Source organism: Archocentrus centrarchus, chromosome 2, assembly GCF_007364275.1.
Source record: "Archocentrus centrarchus isolate MPI-CPG fArcCen1 chromosome 2, fArcCen1, whole genome shotgun sequence".
Classification (NCBI taxonomy): domain Eukaryota; kingdom Metazoa; phylum Chordata; class Actinopteri; order Cichliformes; family Cichlidae; genus Archocentrus; species Archocentrus centrarchus.
In genome coordinates this window covers 16,558,160-16,579,986 of record NC_044347.1, presented here as the reverse complement: position 1 = coordinate 16,579,986, position 21,827 = coordinate 16,558,160, and the positions used below count along the sequence as shown (strand labels likewise).

General features: G+C 40.4%; 3 protein-coding genes across 3 annotated transcripts; 1 reads left to right on the top strand and 2 right to left on the bottom strand.

The window, feature by feature from the left end:
- Positions 1 to 8,495: 8,495 nt before the first annotated feature.
- Positions 8,496 to 11,484, bottom strand: ccdc122 (coiled-coil domain containing 122). Its single transcript, XM_030755664.1, is given in 11 exon segments — positions 8,496 to 9,579; positions 9,790 to 9,863; positions 10,042 to 10,128; positions 10,130 to 10,159; positions 10,249 to 10,493; positions 10,496 to 10,538; positions 10,540 to 10,604; positions 10,607 to 10,647; positions 11,137 to 11,232; positions 11,281 to 11,341; positions 11,457 to 11,484. Coding segments are annotated over 11 exon segments (993 nt in total). The 3' UTR covers positions 8,496 to 9,356.
- A 185-nt stretch (positions 11,485 to 11,669) lies between these two features.
- On the top strand, positions 11,670 to 15,128 carry LOC115794844 (peptide chain release factor 1, mitochondrial). Its single transcript, XM_030750513.1, is given in 13 exon segments — positions 11,670 to 11,986; positions 11,988 to 12,220; positions 12,223 to 12,246; positions 12,444 to 12,547; positions 12,618 to 12,653; positions 12,655 to 12,700; positions 12,884 to 12,991; positions 13,757 to 13,929; positions 14,018 to 14,135; positions 14,494 to 14,630; positions 14,722 to 14,736; positions 14,738 to 14,821; positions 14,904 to 15,128. Coding segments are annotated over 13 exon segments (1,251 nt in total). The 5' UTR covers positions 11,670 to 11,939; the 3' UTR covers positions 15,030 to 15,128.
- Positions 15,129 to 16,944: 1,816 nt separating this feature from the next.
- wbp4 (WW domain binding protein 4) lies at positions 16,945 to 21,817 on the bottom strand. The gene is given in 11 exon segments (XM_030754307.1): positions 16,945 to 17,658; positions 17,752 to 17,893; positions 17,896 to 17,971; positions 18,051 to 18,268; positions 18,357 to 18,432; positions 18,521 to 18,591; positions 18,687 to 18,869; positions 18,946 to 19,072; positions 21,348 to 21,410; positions 21,493 to 21,565; positions 21,675 to 21,817. Coding segments are annotated over 11 exon segments (1,233 nt in total). The 5' UTR covers positions 21,677 to 21,817; the 3' UTR covers positions 16,945 to 17,456.
- Between the last annotated feature and the right edge of the window lie 10 nt (positions 21,818 to 21,827).

Here is a 21,827-nt window from a genome sequence, read left to right as displayed (position 1 = left end):
AGTGCCAAATCACAACAGTCACCTCATGGCACTTTTGGTTCTGTTATTATCCTTTATGTTGTTAAATACTGATTCTTGGATTTTTTTTTTCTTGTCCAGTGATAACTGTGGTTTTTGGTCTCTGCGTCAGAATTTGGTCCTGGTCCTTTTTTTTTCTTTTAATTTCCTCTTTTATTTTGAAGGTTAGATCCTCATGTGGCATTTACTTCCTTCCTTTGTTCTTTTCCCACCCTTGTTAGTCTCTGATTGTGCTCACCTCTTCTTCGTGATCCTTACCTCCTTGTGTGTATTTTGTCTGTCTTTATCAGGTCATTGTAAGTGTTTCCGCTTATTTTGAGATTCCTTTTCCTTTTATGTGTTTTTGTTAAGGCCTATTTTAACTCCTGATAAGTACAGCCTTGTTTTTCTATTAGTGTTTGGGTTCTGAAAAAGATATGTTTACTCAGGTCCTATACGTGCATATAATTCTGGGCATTTAAAATGTTGTCTTCTCAAATACATTTTTAAGCGCAATATTATACTTTTTACTACCCTTCATTATTTGGAAGCTCATTCCTAGCTAGCTAATTCCCATTAACTATTCATTTACAAACTGTTTTCTTGATAAATTGGTCTCTAAAAAGCAAAAGTTTCTATACTGACTTAAATAAGATATCTTTAAATGTCATGTTTTGTCCACAAAATCTTGGAAGTTACTGTCACAGGAAATTTAACTTATCATATTTACACTTTTTATCGATTGACTAATAGATTAACATAATTTGTTAAATGCATTGCAATAGAATAATCTAAATAAACTAGCAATATATAAAATGTGTAATCTCTACAAACACATATCTGCAAATGTATTCATAAAATTTTATGATTTTTGGTTCTGGAAGGTGAGAACGAAAAAAGGGAACACATTCGAATGTTCTTTTTAATATTATTATTTTTTGTATGTGTTCACATTTGTAACCAGCACAGGGAACAGGAAGTGGCACAGCTAGCTACACTGATAGTCCTGAAATATTGGTCTCGCTATGACTAGGCTCTGCCCTAACAAAATCTACCAAAACATTTTTTAAATTTAATTTAAATTTTTTTAATAAAATACAGTAAAGGCTCATAGTGTCTTTTGCGGCCTCAACACCCCCAGCGTGTTGTGGCTGCCTGGTTCTACTGAAGGTTTCTTCCTGTTAAAAGGGAGCGTTTCCTTCCCATTGTCACCAAGTGCTTGCTCATATGGGCTCACTTGATCTTTAGGATTTTTTTTTTTTACACAGCATGGTGGTGCAGTGGTTAGTGCTATTGCCTCACAGCAAGAAGGTCCTGGGTTCAATTCCACCTTGGCTGAGACCTTTTTGTTTGCATGGGTTTTCTCCAAGTACTCTGGTTTCCTCCTACAGTCCAAAGACATGAATTTAGTGTGGTCAATATGAGTGTGAATGGTTGTCAGTCACTGTGTTAGCCTTGTCCAGGGTGTACCCTGAATCTCACCCTATGACAGCTGGAATAGGCTCCAGCCCCCGGTGACCTTGAACAGGATAAGCAGAAGAGGATGGATGGAATTAAAACTGTTAACAGGAGGTGGTTGTAGTGAAGTTTATGTCCCAGTGGCAAATGGGTCACATATTGGCATTAGCACTTTACATATGACTGGGTAGCATTAGCAATTTATAGCCAACAGCCTGTATTGTTCATGTTTTTTGAATAAAAATTTCAAGGAAATACATCACTTTCTCTTGTATTTTGATTAGAGTGAAGATTTAAGATTGGGTGGGCCCTGTGGGAATTTCTGTTTTTTAAGTGGGCCGCAGCACTCCTGACTTTGGGAATGGCTGTTGTAGGGTCTTTACCTGACAATATAAAACACCTTGAGGTGACTGCTATTGTGAATTAGCACTATATAAATAAAAATCAATTGATTTGAAGATCCTGTTATATTACTCAAGTGTTCAATAGATAGAGTAATGCTAAACAAGACAAAATGTACCTTAAACCCATTGGTCACTGTTAAAGGTTTGCAGATTTAAAAAAAAAAAAAAAAAAAAGAATAACATTTTTGCTTTGTTAAATGGCTGATTCGATACATGCTCAATGATCCAGATAAGAAAATCCCAGAAAGCTGATTCTGTTCATCTGGACATAGCGTTTTCAGTGGGAGAAATATTTCATCACTCATCCAAGTGACTTCTTCAGTCTCAGCTGACTGCAGGTTTCCCCAGCCTTAGTACAGTTACATAACGAGTGAAACTAGCATCACTTCCTAACAATAAGCCAGGAGCTCAGTTTCATGATGATCAGTGGCTATGAGGCACTAAAAGGCTGCTTTCCTGTTACTGTACCATCCATATTAATTTAATGGCACAATAAATAATAAAGTAACACTGACGTAACAATGTACTTTTACTGAAGTAAGATTTTGAATGTCATAGTTTTACTAGTAATGGACTAAACTGACTTTGATATTTACACCTTTTCCATCATCAAACTGAAGGACTTCAGATGGCTAAATGCTGAGCAGGCTTTACAAAAATGACTCAGTGCTGGGTGGGTGGGTGGATGGATGTGAGGCACTGACTGCATGCATACACATGTTCGTTTGGCAGCAATTCCAGATATAACCAGTCGACTGTATATGTTGTACACGTTCAGTGGACTCTTTACTCATCTGTATATAAATTAACCACTGTATGTTCATTTATACTCAGATGAGTATAAATGAATACACAGTACCATACAATATGGTACTGAAATATGGTACGATGACAGTCTGATTTTGGACAATGAATGCGTCACCCTTTATTTTATGAAATGTACTGTTATCTGCCATGGATACGAGGGCATCAAAGTATGTGTATGAGCTTGTTTGTTTGCGTTGCTGAGGGACATGGCAGGGTGGAGCTCTGGTAGAAGCTCACTTGTGAGTTAAAGGTTTCTTTTATTATCTATTTTAAGCCTGAGTTACTTCCTGGAGTTGCGCGAGACCTTTGAACCACACCAGGCTCTTAGCTTCTCTCATCCCACATTCCCAACACAAAGTCAGTGTAGACCATGTCGTGTCTGTGCAAATCAAAACATTACTCATGCTGATGCCGAGCCACACCTTTACACAGTTTGAAACACCCTCACCTGGTTTCTGTGTACACTGTGATGCCAAGAAAAAGGCTGAGCTCTAACCTTTCGGAAAATAGAAATCTCCAATAAAGCCTTCATGACCCACCCAGTGGGCTTGTTTTAAGTCAAAAGAGAAAATTTAAGTCATCAATGAATCACCTGCTAACAATTATTACCGTATATCACATCACAAAAGCAACAGGGATGGGCTGGATATTTAAACTTGGTTTAGAAGTCGGGAGTGTTGTTGTTAAACCAGCAAGCGGTGTCATGCTGTTTAGTCTAACAAGGACCACTGGGAGCAATTAGAGGCCAGCAAAGTCACAGCGGTTTCCCTGTTAGTCCAACCCTGGCTTCTGAGGGATATCCCCCCCTCACTTCTTTTTAATTTGCTTATCCATGCACAAACCCTTTTCCCAGCATCACCATGAACTGGGATTACTACTTTCTGTAACAGAGCTGTCTGGATGGTTTATAGACGGTAAAGACTAGATAAACAAGAGGAAGTTAGAAAAAAAAAAAAGTCTCAGTTCTCAGGAAAAACATCCATACTCAGGCTGACAATAACCTGTTTCATGCAGGCCTTTGAAGCAGGAAAGCTCTTGAACCCATACTAAAAAATTACTGGCAGTAGTGAAATAGTTTCTATTTGGATGCTTCTTTAACTGGAACAGTTCAAAACCAAACAATTCTGCAATCACTCCAAACTGCTGTGACATAGATAGTACCAGTCAAAAGTTTGGACACGCTCATCAGTGTGTATGTATATGTTTGAACAAGGACGCTTCTGTTGTTTAAAATTTAGCAGATCATACTCAAGTTACAGTTATATGATGAATATGGGCTTTAAGTGCACTAAAAGTGGCTATGCTTAATTTGAGAGATTGAGAAAACATAAAGAACTGTACTCAGACCTGAATAAAAAAAACAAAAAAAAAAACAGCTATTCCATAAAGTTTTTTTTAATTAATTTTTAATTAGTTTGATGATACTTAGTCTCTCATGATAGCAAATTTAGGTTGTTTTGTCATCTGAGATGCCAGAAAATGTTTGATACTGTGGTTGAATTTTCTGCCAGCTGACAAAGTGTTTGAGTACGCTGCAAAACCTGGAGTTGTTTAGATCTCAACACCCACACTGCAGCCAAAAGCAGCCGGAGCCACCTGCCGCCTGTGTCTTTTGTTTATATGAAAAGTCTGGCACAGCTATATAAATTTATGGAAGAGAATATTTAACATTTTCAGAGACAGGCTTCTCTGTTTTCTTGATAAGAGTAGACTGATATCTCTCCTGTGATTGTATTCCATTTATCTTAGCATAGAGATAGCATAAAGATAACAATCAGGGCGTCACAGATAAACTTGCCTTCAGTTAAAATAACATACCTTCCGGGAGCTCTAAAGCTTGATTAACATGCTGTATCTCGATGAGGTTGCCGAGAAAGCAAAAGAACGTCTTTACACTAAGCTAAGCTATTTACATGCTGGGGTTTGTATCAGTCTGTTCAGCAACATCCCCCTAAATGTTGTTATGGGAACTTTTACATAGAATATGATTATTTTCCTATTTTCTGTTAGATTTTATTTTAATTTAGTTTGAAATTGTTGTTTACAGATTGGTTTAGTTTCAGTTAGAATAAAGTGTATCGGGAGGTCTCCAAGCTAATGGATGTGGCTGAGTTGCATACGAATTATGTCAAGTGGCTTCTGCCTGCGTTGCTATATCAACTACACACTGACGTGGTACGTAATTGTAATGGAAACAACAAAACTGTGTCAAGTTGAGTTGAGTCGCGCTGAGTAGGTACTAGTGGAAATACGGCAAAACATAGTCATCTAGATATCTGAATCTCAATAAACAGATTTAAGTCCAACTTCCCCTCAATTCTGAATTGATTGGTTAAGAGGATGGATGGATGGATGGATGGATGATGGATAATAGAAAAAAAGAACTAATTTCTAATTGGGATTATCCTGTTCCATAATGCAAGTTCATGAGTTATCTGGACATTTCTGCAAATTAAAACCTGAAAGAATCTTAACTGAATTGATGTAAAATGTGAAACATTATTCCCAGAAATGATTCCTAGATAATTCTGTTTTTGGATACAATCCACAAATAAATATCTGCTGTTAAAATGATGGACAGCTTAAAAACATTAGGTGATAAACATCTGCAGGATCTGTCCACTTGAGATCAGCAAGAATACCTAATACATGCACATGCACACCTTCACGTGCAAACACACAAAACATTGATTGTACCAGTTAGATATAATCACTAAATGGGACTCTTGCCAACTAAACAGATCCAGCTGCACATTATGGAGAACAAATAAGATTTTCATGCACTCAGATTATCTACACACCCACAAAGCCAACAAACGATCAGCTGCCGTATTTACTCTGCAGCAAATACATTTCAACCTACAGTAGCAGAAGTCTAAGAATGTATTACATGCTGCTCGGCACTCGAGGCATGCACATAACTGTTTCTCTACCTCCATATATCAAACACGGGCAGCTGGCCAGAGGATGTGCAAATAGCTATAAATGTGCCACTCAGACACACTTTATCACACGAGCTGGAGAAGGAGGTGCGAGACTGTTTAAACAAAGTGGAATATGAAATTACAGGTTATCACAAGTCTTGTCCTTGAAAGGCGAAAATTTATAGCGAGACACTGACCATCAAATAAACCTGTAGGTGTTTGTATCAGGCTGTTATGTAACCCTTCAGTCAATTAGAGCAGAGGAGAAAACATGTCTAATTTTATGGGGTGGCAATTATCATTCTGTTGGCTCTTAGGAAATGATGTTATACCTGCTGTCAGGGTGAAAATAAATGTGGCTTATCAACAGTCCAAGGAGGGTAGATATAATAGTTATGATCATAATCATATTGAGGTTTCTCATGCAACCTCATGTGTGTTTTCCCTCCAGGAACTGCTGCTTTGGAGCAAAATGATCTTAAACTAGTCAAACAGCATCTTTAAATCTACAAGTTGTATTCACTAGATAATTTCCTTAACTTGTACCAGTTTCTGTGAGCAATATCTGCACACAAAAGCACACTGCAGCCACAGAAGACGAGCAAGCAGAGAGAAATAAATGAGCTCTGCCGTTCTGCAGAGAGATCCTTAGTCAATGTGAGGGCTTGCCAAGTATGTTTTATTGGCACGTTCATTCATCAAAAGGCCAACACAAGCTGAATCTAAGGTCAAAGGGATGCTTCTTGGAAAGAGAAGAGCTTTTAATGATTTAAACAAGAGACAGTAATTTTGTTAAAGGTCAGCGACAGACAGATTCATGGATTTGTTTATCTTCTGTCATTTCAAGATCATTTTTACAGGACCGGAATGCGGAAGTACTTGTTAATAATGCTAAAATGACCTTTAAAGGCAATAAAGAGCTGTGAAGAATCATGTTTTAAGTGTTTAAAAGCGGGGAAAAACCCCTCTAAGTTGACTTCTGTTTTTCCATTTTTAAGTCTCCACTAGCTGTTATGCTATGCCTCTTACATTCACCAGCCAAGAATATTTTGACATGATGGTTGATGCCAAATTGGAGAGAAAAATGTGTCAAAGCCAAAATAGGTAAATAAATAAATAAAAACAGCATGTGGTAGAAGGCTGGTGTTAATTTCATTCCCTAATTAGCCAGGCTTAATTAGCCCGGAGTGGAAGCATATGGCATTTATTTTAAGAATCTCTAACCAAGGAACGCACTGCTCTTCATAGTGGAAACCCCGTCTTATGTAACACAGCATGCTTAACAATGCAAAGCATGCATTGCGGTCGAAACAAACAATGGAAACAGAGTTTAATTTGAACACTAATCCCACCATGATACACTGGACAATTACTTAAGTCCACATTAGGGGAATAAAGTTTATTATTATTTTTAGGCATTAAAATTAATGGAATGAAAGACCAAAGAAGAAATGTGTTGTGTATTTTAAGGAGTGGACTGTGGGTGCAAAAATTCAGGCATGTGCTTGTACTGTGTGATGTGAACAAGGAAATAAATTTACTGCAGAAAGTTTCTAATTAAAGTGGACTGTCCTTTCTGAGAGGATGGTTTGAGTGGTATGAGGCTCAAGGCTGAGAAGGCAGAGGGCTGTCAGCCTGGGAGTATACACTACTGTGCAAAAGTCTGTGCAAAAGTCTCAAGCCACCCCTCATTTCTATATATTTTGCTGCCCAGCAGCCAGACTTTCTTTAACTTTCTTCTTCTTAACAGACAACTTGGCAAAAAGCAATTTTTAATTGCATCTTTAGGCACTTTGTTAATAGCAGCCTGTCAAACACATAATTTGTTCCCATTTCTTTAACTAAATCTACAAAAATGCCAAAGAAAATGCAGTTTAACAGACATAAAATAGTATTTTTGCACCAACAAGGTGATTCCCAAAGAGCTATTAGCTGAAAACCTGGCATATCTCAGCATGATGTGCAGTGTGTCCTTAAAAAAGGAAAATAAACAAGTGGAAGACAAAAGAAGAAGTGGCAGTGGAAGGTTGGCTGTCAAGAAGCCATGATTAAGGAATGAAAACGGGGAGAAAAGGCTGAGGTATGCCACATTATACAAGAACTAGACTGAAAATCAGTGACAACAGGTCTGATGAGTTATGAATCTGAATCTGAAATCTTTGGTTCAAATTGTTTTCAATATCTACAGAGAAAATCAGACGAGAGGTACAACAGTGAGTGTCTGCAGCCATCTGTAAAACAGGGTGGAGGCTCTGTCATGGTTTGGGGCTGCATTTCAGTCAGTGGTGTTGGAGATCTTGTCAAAATTGATGGAATTATGAATGCAGAAAAGATTTTGATCCACTATGCAGTATCATCTGGAAAGCTTCTGACTGGCAATAGCTCATTTTTCGGCATGATAATGATCCCAAACACTGCCAATGCAGTAAAATCATACCTGGATAGAAAAACACACACAGTGGAACACTATCAGTCATGGATTGGCCCCCAGAGCCCAAACCTCAACATTATTGAAGCAGTGTGGGATCAAAAGGCAGACACATCAAAAAGAGCTTTGAATGTCCTTCAAGAAGCCTGGAGAACTATTCCTGAAGACTACTTATAGAAATGACAGAAAGCTGCCTCAGAGAGTTCAGACTGTGCTGAAGAATAAATGGTCACACCAAATATCAACTTTCAAGCTTGTTAGAATTGTACAAACTATTTTGCCCTATACACTGTATTTCCATGGATATTTGCACACTTATATAAATTACTGGGGTGGCTTAAGACTTTTGCAGTGCTGCTGTTATGGTACTGTACTAATGAGGTCAATCAGACAGAGCAGTACTGCTGTATTACAGGCACATTTAAGAAAATGGCTCACTAAACTGCTTTTTTTGTATGAAATTCAGTCTTTAATTCGTGTCCTTGACCACCCATACACTGAACCACACTTCCCACACAATCGCTTATTTGAAGTTAAAGCTATAGCTACGACACATACCTGCAACTTCAGCACAGATATTTCATGTAATAATTGTTTTTAAATGTAACAAACATCGGTGTGGTTGAAGCATTGCCATGCTCTTTTTAAAATAAAATAAAATTTGTTAACAGAATCTTCCATTTAGGCTCTGTGTAATCAAATTTGCTGCACTTTAGTCTTCAGCAGATAAAACCCACTTCTCAGCAACATTTTTATGTATTTCTGTGTCTTTCCTTCACTATACATCTGTTTAACAGCTGTTCAAATAACAGCCAGAAGGACACAATTCAGATATGAAAACTGTGGAGTTACTAAGCTACAGCTTTTCTCAGAGGCTGATTCAATTCATTCTGATGTGATTTCATCTTCTGAAAAGGCAGCTTCATTGTTTAATTAGTTTTGCGTTATGGCTGAAGTAGCACAGTCACGCCCTTGTTAACCCAACAGTGGGACTGTCGCCTCAGAGGCATCAAGGGGCCCAGTGAGGCAGAAGCTGGGACAGCGTGTACCAAAGCAGCACTGTCACACTGACAGTTACAGTGGACACTTGGCTTGTGTTTTGCTTGGTTTACTGTTGTGTACAAATTGCTTCAATGTCACCACATGACCTGAAATCCCATCCCACGCCTTTGCTGATGCTGATCCACAAGACACCAAAGCACTCCTGTATTTCTTTCTTTCATTTCCATTTATGGTTTCCATCTGGAAAAAGAAAAACTTGCATATTTCAAGGAACATATTTAACAGTAACTCCTGTGTAAATATTTGGCATAAAGCAAGAAAGTCAAACAGATAAAGTCAGACATTCAGTGGTGACTGCTGCCCCCTGTTGTTCAACTTCAATAACAAAAATGCTCCTTCCTTATAAAGTAACACAGCCATAACAACAGGCTTGCATTTGTCCTGATAACAGAACAACCAACCAACATTAGTCTGACACTGCAGTTTTGATGACTGCTGCTGCTGCCTCTTGAGCTCGGCTAGCTGTCTCCTCATGTGGTAGATATCATCAGACATTTGCCTAAGGGAAGCAGGTGCAGCTTAGCCTTTAGTATTTAGCAATGAGACATATTTACTCGCTTTCTCTTTCTTATCTCATTTCTCTTCCCTGTACTTTCGGTTTTTCTGTACCTTGCTTTTTGAGCTATATGTTGCATGTTTATTGTCTCACAGAGTTATGTTCATAGTATCACTTCTGCATTTGTACCTGCATTTATTTATTTATTTTTACCTGTGGTTGGCCTGCGCCCTGCTCAGCTGGCAGCGGAGGCGCTTGATGATGGCTTCATAACGCCTGTTCTGGATCTGAGGCAGGGGGGAAAAGTGATGTTGATGATGATATCTTTCCGACTACGAAGTAATTCATGTTGTGCTACAAACTTCTACACAGGTGATTGAGTTTTTTTTTTTTTTTTTAATTAAAAACAATGGCAGCATTCAGCCTCATAGGTTTCCCTGTTTTCTGTTGGGTAAGTCTACATACCTCTATGTCCTTCTTTATCTGTGCACAAATCTCCAACTCTTTTTGCAGCTGCCCACGCTTTTCAGATATGGTCTTCATCTTCAGGGAGAATCTCCTCTTTCAGAGCATTAACCTCTCTCTGCAGAAAACCATGAGCATGTAATGATTATGGACACTGCAGATCTCTGAGGAAGATCTCTGTGATAAAATGAAGGTGTGGTAGACCACCTTTGCCATCTGCACTGTGTTTCCATTTGGATTCTCAGATCGTTCTTCAGCTTCCTCCTTCTTCTGTCTCAGCATCAGCACTAGTTCTTTCTTCTCCTTCAGCTCTTTTGGGCCTTTGTCTGGCTTGGCTGCATGTAAAACAGCTGCCTTGTGAGCTTCCATCTTGTTTCGGTAAGCGCTGAACCCTGCAAGCGTCGCTTGTGCAGCCTCCTCCTCCTCGGCTATAAGAACCTGGAGTTCTGCGTTTCCTTGCCAATGTATGCACAGCGATCATGAAGGAGTTTGGTCTGCCTGCTCCAGCTGCTCCACCTCACTTTCCAGCACTAGGATTTCCCTCATTTTGGATCTCAGTTCTTGTCTGTGACCTCACTTTTCCTCTCAATTTCTGAAAGTGTTGCCCTGGAAAATGAAGCAAACCAAAAAGTCCAGTGAAGCCAAAAGAGACTGAAAGACAGACAAAAACAGGCCCCAACCACACAAATAACTGTTTCCCCATAATTAACTTCACTTTCTGGGCACATTTGACCTTTCAATCATTTTCTTGCAAAACCTGTGTTGCCACCACGTTGGTCAGTCGGCCAGTTTCTGAGAAACATAGCCAGTATGATGGCCTGTATTGTAAAAATAGATCTGGAACACTGGGTGTGTGGCAATTAATTGTGTTCTACTGTGTTTTTATGATTGTATAAAGCAGGGATGGGCAATAATTTTCCTAGGGGCCCCATGAGACAGCACTGGAGAGCTGCACCAATAAGCTTAAAAGAGATAAAAATGAAGTTTCTCATCGTGGCCCCCTTGGGAAATTAATTGCCCATCCCTGTTTAAAGTGTTTTACAGATAGTTAATCAGTGCTGTGTATTAGGGTTAAAGATGGAACCTGCAAGGCACTGAGTGTCTTCTGTTTTCTCTTTCAGGGCCTCAGCCGGGCATAGCCTATGCTGACTCACATCCTCCACTGCCTTGGTTAATGAAACCCAGGTTGTCCTGGAAATAATGAGAAACAGTTATTAAAAGTCTGTAAAATGTAATTACCTGGCCGCTAATTTAGCCAGGAGCTTATTTCTTGTTAGCAGCACTGCTAAAAATAGACACACTGAAAAACATAACATTTTAGGACTTTATAAGAAACACCACATACTAGTCATTATACTAGTTTTCAAATAGTTAATTGCTTAAACCGCTAAAAAACATTTTTAAAATCATCTCACCATCTTCACTGACTCCAAAGTTTGACATACTGACGTGCTAGCTAACAATTTTTAATCTCTCTTAAACCTTTTTTTAAGGTTTTTAAAGTAATGCTGGAGGTATGTTAAATAGTCAAACTTATAAATTAAATAAAATTGATGTGGTGTTTCTATGTTCATTTACATATTACCAAAATATGTTTATTTTATTTATTCATTTATTTACGCAAGCGTGATGTAACCGAAGGGACCGATACCTAAGACTACAGTTCCCAGAGTTCACATTCTTCTCCGCGTCAAACTATATCGGTCTCTCTTACTGCTAGCAGCAGTCACATCGAACTCCTTGTAAACATTCAAATAAAACCTAGTGAGCATAATTTTACTCCACTCGTCACCCCCTAAATTTAGTCAAATGCTTGTCAGCGTTGCTTCAGACTGTGCTCTTTGTGTACCCGCGTAGTTTACAGCAGCAGAGAAGGAAGAGGAGGATGGAGAACGCTGATGGGACACACCGGTCTGAAACATGCTAACATGATAGAGGTGCCATACTGGGGCCAGTGTGGTATCCAAACGTTTCTCTCACAGTGATGTGGGGGAGCTGTACAAAAACGAGTCAGTTCAGGTGTATCTCCAGCAGCTCATGAAGGAGTACGAAGACCTGAGCAAGCAGCTACAGCACGCATCCCTCAGCGAGTCAGATAGAAAAGTGCTCATAAAGAAACACACTGAGCTGCTGCCTCTGGCCAGTGTGTTTGGGAGTATTGAACAAGCCCAGAAAGAGCTCGAGAGGTCAGTTCACTTCTAAAAAGTGAGTAGGAATTTCAGATTTACCGTATATGCATGAAATTGCTGTATAAACTCACCTCAGACCACAGAAAACACTTAAACGTGTTTTCTCATGTTCTAAACTATTGAAATAGTTTGCAGTTTCGTGTAAATATAGTTCTCCCTTTACATTCTTTGCAAAATAAATCAAAATATTTCCCTTGCTGATGGCACGTTCAGCTGGCACCAAAGATGAAGAGAAACATCTGGCCCAGCTGCTAAAAGAGGAGGAAGCACAAATCTCCAGCAAGATTTGGCCTTGAAAAAGATGTAAGAACACAAAAGTCATAATCAAGTTAATGCAGAAGAAGTGTGTGACCTTGTTTTGTTCATGAGGTTTTCCTTTTTCCCCAGCTAATCAAAGCTCTTATCCCCACTGATCCTCTTGACTCCAAGTGATGTTCTGCTGGAGGTCGTATCAGGGCGGACAACAGGAGGTATGAAGGAAAGCAAAGCTCATTTTTGTCACTATCTGCTTGCTTAAACACAGCTGGATTCCCAGGTTTTTTTGTTTTTTTTTTTTGCTCATTTTTTTTCATACATTCACAATACACCTCGCAGTAACATACTGCCCTGGAAAATAAGTCTTACACTGGCTAATGAGTTTTATGTGGTTTCAGGTGACATCTGTCAGCAGTTTACCAAAGAAATGTTTGACATGTACCAGGGTTTTGTATTTTACAAAGACTGGGACTTTGAGGTGTTGAACTACACACCTGCAGAGTATGGTAAGCTTTGTTTATTTATGTATTTCTGCATATTCATAAGCAGTCCCTATTGTTTTCCCTACTTTGTTATTAGTTTCAGATGTGCTTTACTTTCAGTTGTGGTCAGAAATTTACATCCACTCACCATGGGCATGAATGTCATGGTAACTTTGGGTTTTAATGATTTATTTGAGCTTTTCTTTTTCCAGGGTGGAATGATTGTACAGCATACACCTTTAATGACTTTAAATAAGGGGCGAATGGGAATATGCTGCTCCAAAATTTCACATTTGCCAACCTCAATTCAACAAGTACACATTTAAAATGCTACCTTTTAAAAGCAGCCTAATTAGTTGGATGACTCATTGCAGAATGATTCAGATTGAGTAATTCTCCAAAATCAACACCTAAAGCTTGACTGAAATTTGCAGCTGCTTGACAGCTAGTCAAGGTGCAACTTGCTAAGAGACATTTAACCAAATAGTAGTGGGGTGTCTTCTATATATTTAGCCTGTATGTATACTTTGACCCTGTGTGGAGAGAAAATCCAAAAATAAATTCAAGCTTAAGTACCCAATTCTTGCTTTTTAAAGTCATTAAGGATGTTTGCTGTACAATCATTCCACCCTGGAAAAAGACAGTTCAAAGAATCATAAAAGTCCCAAATTACCATGACATTCATGCCCACGATGAGTGGATGTAAACTTCTGATCACACTGTATCCTGTAATAAATCAAGTTGGTGCATGCAGAAAACATTTAGAGATGCATGAGCTGTGCCTCTCAGGTGGTCTGCACCATGCAGCAGTCAGAATAGCCGGGGAGAACGTGTACAGGCACCTGAAGCATGAAGGAGGAACACATCGGGTTCAAAGGATCCCTGAGGTGGGCCTCTCCTCCAGGATGCAGCGGATCCACACAGGGACCATGACCGTCATCATCCTGCCTCAGCCAGTGGAGGTACATTGCTTTTGTCTATGTATAAGCTCTCTGTGTTTATTAGCGTGATTAAACAGTAGATCTGTGTTTTTATCTTTGGTGTTCACAGTTTGAAGTCCACATCGATCCAAAGGACCTTAGAATCGACACATTCAGATCTCGTGGTGCTGGGGGTCAAAGTGTCAACACAACAGACAGTGCAGTGCGCATAGTTCATCTTCCGACGGGTAAACCATACCGGTGTACTCAAGGGATTTGGAAACATTTAGGGGCGTGTCCACCAAGGCGTTTTTGAAGGCTTGGTTACCAGGGTAACCCCGGTTCTCTGAAAACCTGCATTTTGAAGGTTTATTGCTTTGCATGCTGCCGTGTTAGTTTTTCATTATTGGGATTTGTATTTTTTTTTTCAGGTGGTTTCTGTGGGAGCAACAACATCTTTTTTTTTTTCTGGTTGCCAACATTAAAAAAATGTCAAGTCATTAGTAGAGGAGAGGCAAAAAAACCCATCTCAGCTGGATACAAGCCCTTATCTTTAATGCCACATAACACATTAAGCAGATACAGCAGGGTCTTTCCTCTTTACAGGTATAACTGCAGAGTGTCAGCAGACTCGATCTCAGCTGCAAAACAAAGAAACTGCCCTGCGCATGCTGAGAGCCAGGCTCTACCAAAGCATGATGGGTAAAGAGACTAAACAGAGAAATACAGCACGAAAGCAGCAGGTGGGTGAAGCAGGAAAAAAAAATCTGTAATATTCGCAGATGTTTTGTTCTTTTTTCCAACTTTGTCATCATCCTATGTGTCTAAACACAGGTGGGCACGCGCTCCTCAGTCAGAGAGGATTCGCACCTATAACTTCAGTCAGGACCGTGTCACAGATCACCGCACAGGATATACAACTAGGGATATTAAGGTTAGATTTGAAGTCAGTATTTTCTATTTCAGCTCTTTCTCAAGAGTTAAAGTCAATGTCATGTGGTTTGCTCTGTGTTTAGGAGTTTATGAGAGGTGGGGAGGCTCTCGATGATCTGATCTCTGATGTACTTGAACACACAGAGAAGCAGGCTCTTCTGGAGGTGGCGGTGAGCAGCAGCAGACTGAGGCAAACAGCAACTCATTAAGTATAAAATATGCATAATGCTAGATGTGTTTCGCCACACGTTTTTCTATTATTTGCGCAATTTATTGCAAAGATACCGTGTAAGACAAACTGCAAGTGTGAGAGGTTTTTATTTTTGTAATAAAATGTAACCTATGTATTTTGTGTCATTGTCATTGCAGTTTTCTAAATAACACTAGAGATTAATGAATGAGTGACATGTTTTTTAAACTTCGATACCTTTAACATGATCAAAGTGCATTTTGTTAACACAGTTTTAGCTAATATGTTTTTAAATCTGCTCATTTTTTAAATAATGAACACACTGAGCTACCTACTCACCGGCACGTGCTCGCCTGCTTTTAATGCAAATATTAATCAGCAATCATATTGCAGCAACTCACAGTGCATTTAGGATTGTAGACGTTGTTGAGATGGCCTGCTGACGTTTAACACTGAGCATCAGAATGGGGAAAAAAGGTGATTTAAGTGACTTTGAAAGTGGCCACAATTGTTACCTGGTCTTGAGTATTTCAGAAGGCTGCTGATCTTCTGGATTTCCACACAAAACCATCTGTAGGTTTACAGAGACTGGTCTGAAAAAAAAAATATCCAGTGAGCGACAGTGAAAAATGCCTTGTGATGTCAGAGGTAAATGATGAAACTGCTTCAGCTGATACGATGGCTACAGGAACTCAAGTAACTTCTCATTAAAACCAAGGTATGAAAGAAGCATCTATGAAAGCACATGTCAAACCTTGAAGCAGATGGGCTACAGCAGCAGAAGACCACACTGTGCCTCGCCTGTCAGCCAATAACAAGAAACTGAGGCTACAATTTACAGACTCACCAAAGCTGGTCAATAGAAGATTGGAAAAATGTTGTCTGATCTGATGAGTCTTGATTTCTTCAGTGACATTCAGGTGGCATGGTCAGAATTTGGTGTAAACAACATGAAAGCATGGCTCCATCCTGACTTGTATCAAGGCTGCTGGTGGTGTAATGTGTGGTCCTTTGGTACCAACTGAGCATCTCTTAAACACCCCAGCTTACCTGAGGATTTCTGCTGACCATGTCCATCCCTTTATGACCACAGTGTACCCATCTTCAGATGGCTGCTTCAAGTAGAATAACACACAATGTCGCAAAGCTCAGAAAACATCTCAAAGTGGTTTCTTGGACATGACACTGACTTCACTGTACTCCAGTGGTCTCCACAGTCACCAGATCTCAATCCAATAGAGCACCTTTGGGATGTGATGGAACGGGAGATTCTCATCATGGATGTGCAGCTGACAGATCTGCAGCAACTGTATGATGCTATCATGTCAGCACGGACCAAATTATCTGAAGAATGTTTCCAGCACCTTGTTGAATGCGTACCAAAATTAATTAAGGCAGTTCTGATGGCAAAAACAGGTCCAACCCAGTACTAGCAAGGTGTGCCTAATAAAGTGGCCAGTTAGTGTAAGTTTATATTGAAGACAAATATATCCCAGTTTCTCAGTATATTTTGCACTCAGAAAGTGCATACCCCCACCAAAGTCAATTCCTAAATTTGCAATTTTAAATAAAGGCATCTGGATCTGCACCAGAATTTTTATCTTCTCTGAGCATTCTCCACCTCTGCACTAGGTATCAGCAAAGTTTTTGAGTTCCCTTTATGACAAACCTCAGCTGAAGAATTTTGTGAGCTTCGAGATCACAATATTTTTCTAAACTGAATGTGAAAGTGCTGTTTATTGTCCATGTCTTTCATGGTTCTTTGCCAATCAGGGTGTGGCAAAACCACCTATCAGCTTTCTACACACTCCGACCAAAAAAAAAAAAAAGCATGTCACACCCTGCGTGTGTGCCAGCTGAACAAGAAGCTCCTACTTTAAGTCAGTGTTTACTGATGTAAATAAAAAGCCTAGTAATTTTTCTCAAGATGTTTGTTTCACTAACGGGAAAGTCAACATTTATTGACGTCACGTTATTCACGTTAATCAGTACAATCCATACGCCTTTATGAAAGTATAGCAATCATTCACTTCAGCTGGCAAATACCACACTGCTGTTTCTAATTGGATACTTGTTAAAAAAAATAGATACTGAAGTACAAAAAAGGTATTTGATTTGCTGTGTATAGTTACATCTCAGAGAAAATTCTTCACATTAATAGTTATCTCAATGGGACACTGAGATAATACCAACCTGTCTGTCTAACCAGCTGTTGTGCACAAAAACAGAACCCTGCATCCAGTGGTTGATATTTTTATATTAGAAAAACACATTTAAAGAAGCAGATTAGATAATTTTTAAACTTCTCGAGCCAATGTCTTCTAAAAATGCAGCACCCCAAACATCAAAAAGGTGCAATAAAATGTCAAAAATGTTTCTAGGAGTTGTATTTATGTAAAAGTCTCATTCTGCTGCGTCCTGGCTTGGAAGTTTTTGTGTTTCTGGATCAGTCGTCATTGTCTCTCTGTCGGAGGCTCCTGGATTTGCCGTTCTGTGTCTTGTTTTTTCTGAACGAGGCGGGCCCGCCTTCCTCTCCAAGTGAGGTGATGACGCGTTCCTTGAACTTGGGCTTTGGCTCTGTGGGCAGGTCTGCTGGAGCGCTGGCGGTGTTTCCCTCCACCTCAGGCAACTCTAAGTCTACATTTTCACTGTAAGGAGAGAGAAGCAAAAAAAAAAAGCTGTTCGCAGTCTTTTGCAGGGTGTGAGCTTTCTGAATAATGATTCACAGATCTTGCACTTACTATGGATCCTCTTCTTGCAGGATCTGTTCCCAGACCCCATACGGATTGGCAGCTTTTGGCCTCTTGGCTTGCATCTTCCTTTGCGTCGCCTGTTCTTCTGCCTTCTCCAGTTCAGCTGGTGTGCTTTGGATCTCCTCCTGTTTTCATCATCTTTAGGAGCATCGTCACTCACTTTATCTTCACCCTCTTTTTCTGAGGCCTCTGTCTCTGCTTTCCTTTTCTGAAATCAAAAATAATTGTAACAAGCAGTAGGTGAAGTTCAATTGTACAGAATCTTGTTCACTGTTACGTCTCCTCACCCTGAAGCTGATCTTTGGGACTTTGGGCTGCTGGCTGGTTTGTTCAGGGACTTCAGCCTCCTGAGATGCCGGCGCCCCGTCGGAGCTCTCCTCTCCTGACAGCGGCTCTGGCTGAGGGGTTGCAGGCTCCTCCTGACTCTCTCCTTCTTGGTTGGACCCAGAGCTGGATCCAGGTGCCTGATCAGATGTAAAGTCAGCAGGCTTCTCCCAGCTGGACTCTGAAGGGTGAGAAACAATGGATGTAGTTAACAGAAATCTCACAGATGGTATGAAATAGAAGAAGCAGTAAAATCAGAAATATTCCACCTCCACTTTCTGTGTTGAAGTAGTATGTGAAACCATCAGGACTGACAGCTTCCATCCAAGCACAGTCTGAAGTACTCTGAGGAGAAACACAATATAAACATATATAAAGGGGCAGAACACCTAATTTATAATTAAAATTAATGTATAAAAAAATAAATATTAACTCCAGTCTGCTGAGTCTGTGCGGAGGCCAAACTCGCTCCCTGGAAACCCTCCGGTTTGTCCCATTTAGATTCTGTCATATATAAATATACAAAGAAATAATAAATGAAAATTTGAAAATATAATGAATACATGCAGATTTTTATGACATTCTCCAGGTTTCCTCACCTCCCGTTATTGTGTTGTAGTAATATGTGTATCCATCATCTGTCAGGCCTTCAACCCACACCTGCTCCTCTTTTTGCTGGGTGACCTTACTTCTCGCCTTTCCTGCTTTCTTTTGCTGTTTTTTGGGCTGGGGTTTCACCTGAGGTTGTGGCGGTGCTATCGTTTGCTCCGGAGAGCTTAAACCTAACACAAAGATGCTCCATTTAAATATATCCAAAGAGTAAATGCTCACAGGTCAGAGAATATTCCCAATAATTACCTTGCGCTTCTCTTTCCATCCTCTTCAGATCTTCCTGGTAGGCCTTCAGCGCAGCCTCCTCCATCGCAGCAAACTCTTTAGACATACGTTCCTCCTGCTTCGCCTTTTCAATGCTCTTCTTCTTAATCTGCAGCACAAAGATAGGGCGAGATGAGTGGCAACAGCTAGCAGCCAACAGGGAGGCTGCTTTGCAGTCAGATGTGTGTATGTCTGGACCTTATCTCTCATGCCAGTCATGAGGATGGTGCCAAGACAGGCCGGCTGTTCATGCCTGCATGTGTCACTCGGAGCCCAAATTGATGATCAGAGTGTGTGTATTTTATGTATGTACTGTATGACAATTCAATTCAATTCAATTTTATTTATATAGCACAAAATCACAACAAACAATTGTCTCAAGCCACTTTATATTGTAAGGTAAAGACACTACAATCAAAATGACCCCCTATCAGCAAGCACTTGGTGACAGTGGGAAGGAAAAACAACCTTTTAACAGGAAGAAACCTCCGGCAGCACAGGATCAGGGAGGGGCAGCCACCTGCCATGACCAGTGATGAGCGTACTGGGGGCATTTTATGTAAAATCAAATCAAAATAGAGCTGGTGGTGAGAGGACGCAGTCATACTGTTAAAAAAAAAGAACAAAATTTGTGAGATTCTAGACTACAGTAATCCCTCGCTACTTCGCGGTTCGCTTTTCGGGGACTCACTGTTTTGCGGGATTTCAATCAATATTAGTGTAAAATATTTACTGTGGTATTTTCGCTGTTTAGCGGGTTTTTGCGGTACTCGTTCTTCACATGCGTAGTACGTGTTGTGCAGTAATGTATATATTTGGTGTATAAGTGTGTGGGGAGGGTTTTTAAAAACTTAAAATAGTATATAACTACTAAAATAATGTATAAGTATTAAAATAAATATAGCGTCCCTACTTCGCAGATTTTCACTTATCGCCTGGTCCTGGAACGTAACCACCGCGATAAGTGAGGGATTACTGTATATTAATATTTAAGGAAAAAATATAAAATTTTTTCAGATTAATTTCTAAGAAAGACCTCTACATGCAACTTATATGGTGTGATGATTTCAACCCAAGTTTTTCAAGTTTATTTTTTTGAAAACACTATCTCTCCTCTGTAGCCACAACCAGTAGCTTGCTTTCTCTGTTTCCTCTGCCAGCTCTTTGATAGCCCTCTGCAAATTTGCCCCCGTTGTTCCAGCTGCACGGACAAGCTGGACTGCTGAACTGCCCACAAAGCCCCAGCATCCGATTTGCACTGGGTGGATGGTTACAGTCCAACCCAGCAACTAGGTCGGAATACTTGAGCTGCTTGAATTCATGTGCTGCTGACATTCCCTCCTCCCAGGGGACGGTGAGCTCAATGATGCGGACACTCTTGGTAGCTGCAGACCACATCACAATGACTGGTCATAGTGATATCGATGTGATCTCTGCTGGAAAGACCAGCTGCCTACCCAAGTCAACTTGCATCTCCCATCCCTTTCCTGGAGCAAGTAGCACTATTGTTTTCCTTGCTGCTGGCTTCTGCCAAGCCTCTCCCGGTCTGATTAAGGGAATGGCCAGCTGGGGGGGGGGGGGGGGGGGGGGGGGGGGGGGGATATTTGCCCTCACTCTCATTGTGCATTCTCCAGCTTCTTCAGAACCTGGTTGTTCTGCCACCTGAAGCACCCCTGTGTCAGCGCCACCTGGAACACTGAGAGGATGTCCCAGAGACCACTGGGAGAGGTTTCTGAGACGGGAAGGTGTCATATGCTGCCCTTATTAAGAAGCTGAGTCGTACTTGTGGGGTTCGCCAGATATCTGACCAGCTTATGACCCGACTTGTGGTGTCCTCCCATCGGGTCCATGCCCCTTTTTTTGCCCTGGGACACTGCTTTAACAAGGTAGTGCTCCTGTTCCACCTGTGTTGCTTCCTCCACGATCATGGTCTTTCTCTGCTCTCTTGTAGCTACGGACCACACCTGGACAGGTTTTCCCCTGCTCAGCCCTGCCTGGTTGGTTTGGATTGTCCCCTGGACCTCTTTATGCTCTTTAATATTGTTTTTGGTTTTTTTTGGTTTCCTCTGACTCCATAATTATTTCTTTGTACATGTGTACAAAGACAGAGGACCTCAATGGGAAGCTTTAAGTATGAATTTAAAATTAACTTTACTCTGACCCACACATGCTGCAATGTAAATACTGAGTTAATTAAACTGATCTCCAACAATATAGATAGAAACTTTATTGATCCTGAAGGACATTAGGGCATCCAGCAGCTTAATACGCATATTAATACATATCCTGTAACCTGTTACAACTTGGTTGAGAGCTGCAGAGACTTCCTCCATGCTTAAACAGCGACATGACAAAAAAAAAAAAATCAGAATAAATGTCAATACCTCTGAAATTTTGGCAGCCACATTTTCTTTGTGATTTTTCCCCCTTTCATGGAACTCGATGCTCTGCAGAGGAAAACATGAGAGCCATTAGCGAAGAGCGGACGCCGTCTCCGGCAGTACGAGCTGCATTTCCCCGCATACTCACAGGCTTATTGTCAGCAATCCAGCACTTGCAATACTGGCAGAATTTCCTCGGTTGTGACTTCCAGTAGTCAGCCCTACAAACGCACAAATCAGTCAGACTGCACAGACAACTGGCTGAATCACCGAGCGCCTGTGTTACATATCGCAGCGCTAAAATAGAAGTTGTGTTATCCTGTTACTTACATTTTAAGTCTCTTCGGTGAAAATACGACGAAAAACTTAAAGCGAATTAAACCTGAACACGAGCACTTCACTCATTTCCACAACGACAACACGGTCCGTTTGTTAATACGTCATCACAAGCCGACGTTGAATGGGCCCTCAAGCTGATAAAAA